The 10,172-nt window shown below is 30.0% G+C and overlaps 1 protein-coding gene across 1 annotated transcript; it reads right to left on the bottom strand.

The window, feature by feature from the left end:
- Nucleotides 1–4,532: 4,532 nt before the first annotated feature.
- LOC147806191 (uncharacterized) lies at nucleotides 4,533–8,414 on the bottom strand. Its single transcript, XM_087149581.1, has one exon. It carries the CDS (start codon nucleotides 8,412–8,414, stop codon nucleotides 4,533–4,535), a length of 3,882 nt encoding a protein of 1,293 aa, XP_087005707.1.
- Between the last annotated feature and the right edge of the window lie 1,758 nt (nucleotides 8,415–10,172).

Genomic DNA, 10,172 nt, shown 5'->3' on the forward strand with positions numbered 1-10,172 from the left:
AAAAGGGGGGACTATAAAGCGAGCAGCAAAATCAGTTCAACTTACATGGACGGATATATATATATATATATATATATATATATATATATATATATATATATATATATATATATATATATATATATATATATATATATATATATATATATATATATATATATTCAATATATAGTGGTGGCCAAAGGTGTGGACACTTTTTGAAAGTTTCATGTTTTTCAACTTTGTGTGCTTGTAGAATATATTAATTTTCACTTAAATACAAACGTTTATAAATCAAATTGAAGGTAATTTAATGTAGATTTAATAGTAAGTAATAGTAAGATTATTAGTAAATTATATTCAATTAATAGTAAGATTTGCACTTTTTTAAAGTGATACTTGCACAATCAATACTTAGTAGGATAACCCTTAATTTTTAAGACAGCTTCACAGCGTCTTTTCATCCAGTGAACGAGTGTTTGGAGTTCATCTTTCGTAATCACATGGTGCCAAGAATCAATTATAGCTTCACTTAGTTGTCTTTTATTGGATGGACGTTTTTTTCGTACAAGAATTTTTAAACGTCGCCCCAAATTTTCAATTGGATTGAGATCAGGGCTGTTTCCTGGCCATGGTAATATATCCATGCCTTTATTTTGAAAGCATGCTTTGCATACTTTTGCTGTGTGGCATGGAGCTGAATCCTGCTGAAAAATAAATAGTTCGTTGTTGGGGAAGAGATCCCTGATGGAAGGTATCAATTTTGGTTTCAGGACAGTTTCGATGTATTTTTTGGCATTGATTGTGTAAGTATCACTTTAAAAAAATGCAAATCTAACATAGATATTACTATTAAATGCAAAACTTTTTTTGAACCTTTTTTTGACGTTTTTTTCGTACAAGAATTTTTAAACGTCGCCCCAAATTTTCAATTGGATTGAGATCAGGGCTGTTTCCTGGCCATGGTAATATATCCATGCCTTTATTTTGAAAGCATGCTTTGCATACTTTTGCTGTGTGGCATGGAGCTGAATCCTGCTGAAAAATAAATAGTTCGTTGTTGGGGAAGAGATCCCTGATGGAAGGTATCAATTTTGGTTTCAGGACAGTTTCGATGTATTTTTTGGCATTGATTGTGTAAGTATCACTTTAAAAAAATGCAAATCTAAGATAGATATTACTATTAAATGCAAAACTTTTTTTGTAATACATATATTGTAATACTGTATTTATTATTAAGTTTTACATTAAATTACCTTCAATTTGATATATAAACGTTTGTATTTAAGTGAAAATTAATATATTCTACAAGCACACAAAGTTGAAAAACATGAAACTTTCAAAAAGTGTCCACTCTTTTGGTCACCACTGTATATATATACGTATATATATATATATATATATATATATATATATATATATATATATATATATATATATATATATATATATATATATATATATATATATATATATATATATATATATATATATATATATTATATAAATATATATATATATATATATATATATATATATATATATATATATATATATATATATATATATATATATATATATATATATATATTGAATTAATTTTCTCCGTGTTATAAAAACATAATTGACAAATAAAGAAAAATTCCTACTAACGATGTCTATAAATTTGCTTGTAAAGTTAATTGTGATATAATGTTAACCTGAGGTTTTGTTATATGAAATATGCTGCACAAAAAATGATGCTTTATATTATTAAGAAATTGTACTCTTAATATTAAATTTGTTTTTTAGATTTATTGATGATTTAATTGTCTTCAATTTCCAAAAGTATGCAATTTTGTTAAATAATATTTACTCCGAGGAATTAATCTTGCTCCGTAATCATGACGATAATATAAATTTTAATTTTTTGGTTTTAAGTATTAAAAAAAGAAGAAAATATCTGCATTGTTGATTTATGCGATAAAAGAAATGATTTTAAATATAACATAAATTAACTAATTACATGGAATTATAATGTTTCTAAAATGATTGTTTAAATATTATTTTTAATCAAATGAATAAAATTAAATGAATTTGTAGTAATGTTTATTTATCGAAAAAGGAAATAGACGAACTCTTCCGAAATTTGATAAAAAACAGTGGATATCCAGCTATTGTAATTAAATTCTATCTAAAAGCATTGAGGAGGGAATTAAAGTGCATGTTATAATTATTAATAAATTTACTGAAGATTTCTTTTTAACTAAATTTATATTTTTACCATATACAAATCTAATTCTGGAAGCAAAATCTTCTAATATCTAATAAAGAATTTTTTGAAATAATTTATTCATTAATGTTAATAATATCTCTAAAATCTCATCAATACTAAATTTATTTTCTTCATGAATATTAAAATTTCATAATTAAAATTCAACATTATTAATTACAAACTTTGAATTAGCCAATATAATATTATTATCTTGCTCGCATCTAGATTCGGTTCAATCAGAGGAAACTAAAATAACAAATCGAACTTGTTTCTGTACTTCAGTAAGAACGAGCCATAAAATGATCCCATCATCCTCCACTTACATCAAAAATACCTACTTAAAAATGCTATTCTCATCAAATAATCGAAATTTCTTAAAGACGGTATTATTTCATTAAATTTTAAAATAAAAAATTACCCAAGAAAATTTACGTAAAGCATAGCATTTTTACCCAAAATATACTTGGATACTTTATTTATACTTTATATTATATTCAATATTTTAATTTTTTTAAAATTAAATATAAAACAAAAAAATTGTTTAAATGCATTTGTAGTGAAACATTTTTTTTTCGGGTTTATTATTTTTTTAAAAACATAAAATAAGTTCAATTTACTGAACTTTACATAAGAATACATAAAAAATAGCTGTACAGAAATAAATTTAGATTAGTGGCACATAAAAACTTGGCCTTATTTCACGGTTTAATCTTTTCTCTGAAGCTTTCCAAAATTAGTTTTTTTATTTCATTCCGTAAATAAAATTTATTCTTTTAATCATATAATTTTTTTCTAATGCTTAAAAGAGATAAAAAGCTATCTTTAATTTAGCTTTCTTTAAAGAATAAAATATGTTTCTGAAACCTTTACACCTATATTTTATACGATTTTATAGTAGGATTAACAAATCAAAAGCTTTTTTTTTGCTTTAAATTTAACTGATAAGATTTAATGTGAAAGAGCAAATGAATTTCATGCACTTTATTTTATTTTACCAGTCTTTTTTTCGAACTCTTATTCAGGAATTAAAGTGATATAGCACGGCTGGAAGCAATATCTTTTCACTATTATTGTTCATAATTTTTTTTATAAAAAAGAAGAAACTTACAGAATAAAAAAAAAATTGTGTCAATTTATTCGAAAGTTAAATTTTTTTAATGGATATTAAAATATTTATGATCGTCTTTTGGTTCTGTTTTTGTAAAGGTTTAGAAAAGAAGAAAAGAATAACTTTGAAAGAATAAAATTTCAAGTTTAAGGACCAGGCAAGCAGGTCAGTACTATTTCTTGTTAATGTTTTAAATATTTTATATTTTACTCTTGTTGTAGTATATGTTACTCTTACTTATTTTCTTAAAATATCTCTTTAGAATTATTCAGCTTTCTGAATTTTTGTACGTTAATATGTTACGTCTGTTACTGGTCATGCCTGTTATCCAATCTGGTTACAGACATGACTAACTTAAGCAACTGATAAGAAATTATTTAGCAGATTTCTTTTTTGAAATTGAAATATTGTGAAATTTAAATTTAAATTTTGAAATTTAAGTATTATAATATTTCTTTATGTATGTAAAGATTTAGGACTTTCTCTTAGTTTTGTTTTTGTTGAGTACAAAAAAATATTTTGAGAATGTAAAAGTTTTAAATTAAAAAATCAGGCAGGCCAGTTCTGCTTTGAAATACTCATACCATATGTCTTATACCTGTATGTTACTTGCATGTTGTATGAGCTTTATTTTCAAGTTTGCCTTATTTGGTTCATTTGTTAATCACATATAAATAGTGTTAGAAACTTTGCATTAATTTTCTTTATAACGTGAGGAATAGCTTTGTTATATAGGCTGTAGACATCTATCACTACTGTTTAAGATATTAGAGATATCTAGAGATGATGAAAGTTATTCGTAAATTAAACTGTAAATAAATGACGGACCCTGTGTCTTTTTATTAGTTTATTTAGACACAAACATGACATAGAAAAGGTAAAGGTAGATATTGGGGAAAACTCCCGCAAAGAGAAAGCTGCCGTTCTCTTAAACATGAAAACATCATCTGCTCGCAAAAGCGCTCGTAACAGTACGCGCATGCGCGGACATGCCGCCCGCCATTGCAATGTGAAACATTCAATATTTTGACATAATAAGCACAATTGACTGGAAGTTCTACAAAACACAATTTTCTACAATTTGTAAACTAACATAATACAAACATTGGAATTGCATAGTATATAAAATAAACAATTAGCATAGCAAGAACAATATATAAAGATGAATTAGGAATTGTTAAGAGTTTTGTTTCATTCTTCTAAAGGCAGTACACATAATTTGGATATTGGTCGTTTAAATATGCCAGTTTTTGTTCTGACGTCTACAACACGAATGTTATTATCCTTACCAGGATAAGTTTGTATAATGCGACCTAAAATCCATTTAGAAGTGGGTACATTTTCCTCCCTTAAGATAACCATATTCCCAATTTTTACATTTTGTTTAGAAAACATCCACTTAGTGCGTTGTTGCAAAGTACTTAAATAAGATTTATGCCAATTTTTCCAAATCAACTGTATTGCCTTCGTAGTTTTCTGCCATAAATTTAATCTGTTTTCAGAGATATTTACTAGAGTAGGTTCTACAATTGAAGTAAGAGATCTTCCTACAAGAAAATGTCCCGGTGTTAAAATGTTTAGATCCTCTATATCAGAGGAGAGAGGAGTCAAGGGACGCGAGTTGAGCATTGCTTCAACCTGAACTAATACAGTAAAGAATTCTTCATAGGTAAAATTAGAGTTGCTTACAACACGTTTAAGGTAATATTTGATGGATTTCACTCCCGCTTCCCACAATCCACCGAAATTTGGGGCTCTAGGAGGAATGAATTTCCATTCAATGTTCTCTTTCGAGAAAAATTTAGTAAAAGTTTCTTGTTTAAGCATTTTGTTACGAAATTCTCGTAGTTCTTTATTTGCGCCAACGAAATTGGTCGCATTATCCGAAAAGATTTTTGAACATTTTCCTCGCCTTGCTATAAAGCGCTTAATTGTTGCAATCATTGACTCTGAAGTGAGATCCGATAGAATTTCCAAATGGATCGCCTTAGTTACTAGACAAATAAATATACAAACATAAATTTTGGCTAGAGGACCCTTCCTTTGGTTTTTATTTTTAATGAAAAAGGGGCCGCATAGATCAATCCCAACAGAATTAAATGTGAAATCTGGATTAATTCTTTCTTTTGGAAGGTCACCCATTTTTTGATTACATATTTGAGGATTTGCCTTAAAACATGTAAAACAATCATGTGTTAGTTTCCTACACAAATTTCGACCGTTTAAAGGCCAATACCTTTGTCTTAATTGAAATAGCAAGGCCTGAGGTCCAGAATGCAGATATTTTTCATGATAGTATTGAATGATCAATTTTGTCAACTTACAGTTAGAGGGTAACAAGATTGGATGTTTACTACTATAACTTAAAGAAGAATTAATTAACCTACCTCCAACTCTAATAATACCTTCTTGATCTATAAAAGGGGATAAACCTTTAATCTTACTGGATGTAGGAACAGTAGCATTTTTAAGGAGACATTTGATGTCATCTTTAAATTCAACCCCTTGAGTTTCCTTGATTATGAACATTTCTGCATGCCTTAAGTCATCCGAGGTTAAAGGTCCTATTACTTTATTCCAAGGGTGTCTGCAGTTATTGGAGAACCTGAAAAGATAACTAAGAACACGCACAATTTTAATGAACTTATTACTAATTTGAAATAATGTATTCAATAAGCTGGAAGAGTTAGTAATGGATAGAGTTATATTTGAGTCACTGGGTGTTTCTTTGTGTTGCGCATAGTCCTTTTTCATTTCACAAAGATAGTCTGGTTCAGGAACATCAACATTGTCTTCAGTGATTATTAAGTCAGTGTTTGTTAAGAAATCAGGTCCCTTGAACCACATGGAATTCTCTATAATGGACTGGACACTAGCACCTCTAGACAAGAGATCAGCGGGATTGTTCTTACTTGAACAATGATGCCAAGAAGATGAATCTGTGAGTCTCTTAATTTCTGAAACACGATTTGCCACGAACTGCTTCCATCGCTTGGTGGAGCCTCTAATCCAATAAACAACAATTTTCGAATCAGTCCAGAAGTAAACTGCAGATGGAGTTTTCTTATCCAGAATGTGTTTTATCTTATTAGTTAGCCTTGCACTTAGTAAAGCTCCAAGAAGCTCTAATCTCGGTAAAGTTATCTCCTTTATCGGAGCTACTCGGCTCTTGGAAGCTATGAGGTTGACTTCTACTTCCTGTTCTCTTCTTACTCGTAAATAAACTGCAGCGCCATATGCTGACTTGCTGGCGTCGGAGAAGGCGTGTATTTCTACGACTATTTCTTGATTTGTGCAGCCTAGAATCTTTCTTGGAATTTTCAATTCTGCTAAAATTGGTAGTTCTTTACACCATTTTAGCCATTGTTTGTGAACATCAGGTGGTAACTGGCCATCCCACGGTACCTTCTTCATCCACAGCTCTTGAAATAAACATTTGACACGAATGGTAAATGGTGTCAACATTCCTAACGGGTCAAAAATTTTACCAACTGCTTGTAAGAGGCGACGCTTCGAGTTTTCAGGAGAGGAAATAAATTCCAGGAGACCCCTTACTTCCAAGGTAAGGCAATCCTCTTCTGTTTTCCACGCCATTCCTAACACCTTCGTCAAATTACTTCCCAAGCTAATGGTTGCATATTCCTCTTGAATATCGAAACCTTCTTCCTTCCAGCATTTCTTTAGAGTTATATCATTCGTAACCCATTTTCGGAGAGTCATTCTTGCTTCAGACATAATTTTCTTAGCATTCAGAGAAACTGCTAGAGCTTCTTGCAAGGTATCTTCGCCTGAGATGAAATCATCAACATAAATGTAATGGTCAAGTAGTTGAACAGTTTTGGGATTTTTATCTCTAAACCTCTCAATGTGGTGTTTGATGGTGGCTGATAACAGAAATGGTGAAGCGTTCACTCCAAAAAGAACGCGCTTAAACTTAAATGTTTTTAAATTCCTAAGTGATTTGTAATCTTCATTAAACCACAGAAAGCGAACTGCATCGCAATCCTTTTCAGCAAGGGATATTTGTAAAAAAGCCTTCTCAATATCAGATGTAAAGGCTATTTCATTTAGTCTAAACTGGACTAAAATGTCAAACAGAAGGGGGTTTAAATTTGGGCCAGGCCATAAACAGTCATTGAGTGATAACTCGTTACTATCATGTGAGCTTGCGTCAAACACTATACGAACTTTTGTTGTGAGTTTATCCTCCTTGCAAACAGCATGGTGAGGTAGATAATAAATGGGCTTATTTGAAATAGGTTCGTTTCCTTTTACTGGCTCTATAATACCCTGATTTAAATAATCCGTAATAATTTCAGAATATTGAATATACAATTCAGGATTTCGAAAAAACTTTCTTTGTAACCCCTCTAAACGGTGTTTTGCAATATTAAAATTATCCGTTAGTTCTTTATTATCCCTTTTCCAAGGTAATTGAACCTCGTAACGATTGTCAATAAACCTGACAGTTTTGTCGAAAATTGCTTGCGCCTTATCTTCTTCCGAAAGTTTTGGATCTTCGTGTTTAATGCCGATAGCTTCTAACTCCCAAAATTGTTTTATATTATTGTTTAATTCTTCAAAATCCCGAATTAAATGACACTGAGCATGAACATTAGACGGCATTACTTCATCAAGAACACCTGTTGGTATCCATCCAAAAACAGAATCTTGCAAAATAAGTTTATCATTAACCTTATGTGAAGTTTGTTTTAAAATCTTATAGAACAGTTCTGCCCCAATTAAAGCATGAATTTTTCCTGGTTTAAAAAATGTAGGGTCAGCAAAATCTATAAAAGGAGGCAATTCAATATTTGATACATCTAATTGAGTTGATGGAATAAACCCAGTAATTTTAGGAACAATCAAAAATTCTAAACTTTCTTTGAAAGTTTCATCTGCATTAGAAATAACAGTATTCGTTTTATTTTTTATATTATGAGTAGCTCCATTTAATCCCATTACAGGTACGTTAATCGTTTGTCTTATCAAACCCAATTTATCAGCACATTCATTCATCAAAATATTTACATTACTCCCGCTATCTAAAACAGCGCGCAATTTGTAGCGCATCCCGTAAGAATCCTTAATGAAAATATAACACGTACTTAATAATACAGATTTTTTCTCTTTCATTACATTACTCAGAGTTTGGAAATGTTTAATTTCTGAACAGTCCGGCGACACTTGAAGGTCTTTGCCAGTCAAAACAACCGATGAATCAAACGGTGGAGAGGTGCCACTATTAGTTTCACTTTGCGGTTTGATCTCCTCATTTCGATGTAAAAGTGTGTTATGACGTAACGGGCAATAAAAACAGTTATATTTGGAAGAGCATAATTTCACATGATGATTTTTAAAACAGTTAAAACAAAGTTTATTTTGTTTTACGTATTCATATCTTTCTGAAACATTCATTGAAAGAAACTTTGAACATTTATTTAAAGGATGCCCATTTTTACACAAAACACATGTTTTTTGTTTTGATTTATCATTTGAATTCAGCATAAAAGTTTTAGATTTATTTATATAAGGGGAGTGTTTGTTAGAAGGTTTGACAGACAAACATTGATTTACACTTTCTAGAGTTGAACTTCTGCTTTCTAGAAATGACATTAATTCTGTGAATTTCGGATATTCTGTTTTCTTAGTTGAGTATTCGAATAATTTTCGTGTTTCCCTATCCAATTTTTGAAGGATAATATTTATTAGGAATGCTTCCGAAAGATTATTTTGCTCATATTTTAAGACCTTTAATGCTCGTAAGTTTTTGTTTACACAGTCTAAGAATTTTCTTAATTCCTTTGAAGATTCATGTTGAATTTTCTCATAATTAATTATAGCAGTTAAATGAGTGTCAACTAGCATTCTATGATTTTCGAATCTCTCTGTTAGTGCTGTAAATAAGGATTCAAATGAATCATCAGCACTTTCTAGTTGTTTAGCTTCGGCACTTAAAGAAGCGCGCAAATAATACAATTTTTGGGCATCATTTAACTGTTCATTATTTGAAATTACATGTTCAAATTGAGTTTTGAAATTAGACCACTCTTCATACTTTCCAGTAGTTTATTTAGACACAAACATGACATAGAAAAGGTAAAGGTAGATATTGGGGAAAACTCCCGCAAAGAGAAAGCTGCCGTTCTCTTAAACATGAAAACATCATCTGCTCGCAAAAGCGCTCGTAACAGTACGCGCATGCGCGGACATGTTAGTTTATTTAGACACAAACATGACATAGAAAAGGTAAAGGTAGATATTGGGGAAAAACTCCCGCAAAGAGAAAGCTGCCGTTCTCTTAAACATGAAAACATCATCTGCTCGCAAAAGCGCTCGTAACAGTACGCGCATGCGCGGACAACTACAGTTATTTATTTTTAGGAATTTAGGATGAAATACAAATGAAAAATCTAAATTTGTATAAATAAATTACACTTTAATTTATCTAATGAAATTTTAAAACTTCTAAAAAATTTTTTTAGAACAATTTTTTCTTCTTTCCTGAATTTAACTATTATTTAAAATTTTAAATTTTCTGAATAAAATTTTTTCCAAATTTTTGTCACGCTTGTTTTTTTGCGTTTAGAAAAGAAAATTAAAAAGCAGCGGGATTTCAGCGTCTTGCTCAATCATTGCTCCTACCCCTTTACTTTCTTGTTAGCAAAAGTAAGCAAAATATAAATCCCTTCTTCTTTTATTGCTTACTTTATGTAAAAACAGCCCCTCCAAAGAAAAAAAACACAAACAATTGAAAAAAGAAAAAATTGTTTTAGTTGTGATTTTTTTGATCTGGTTATAAGTAAGGACAATTGGTTGTACACAGATGCG

The sequence above is a fragment of the Parasteatoda tepidariorum genome, chromosome 8 (genome assembly GCF_982258835.1).
Source record: "Parasteatoda tepidariorum strain Cologne lab strain chromosome 8, Ptep-v5.0, whole genome shotgun sequence".
NCBI lineage: Eukaryota > Metazoa > Arthropoda > Arachnida > Araneae > Theridiidae > Parasteatoda > Parasteatoda tepidariorum.

What these genes read in the sequence shown, in the direction of transcription:
- LOC147806191 (XM_087149581.1), bottom strand. Translation starts at nt 8,414, where the DNA reads ATGCGCTACAAATTGCGCGCTGTTTTAGATAGCGGGAGTAATGTAAAT.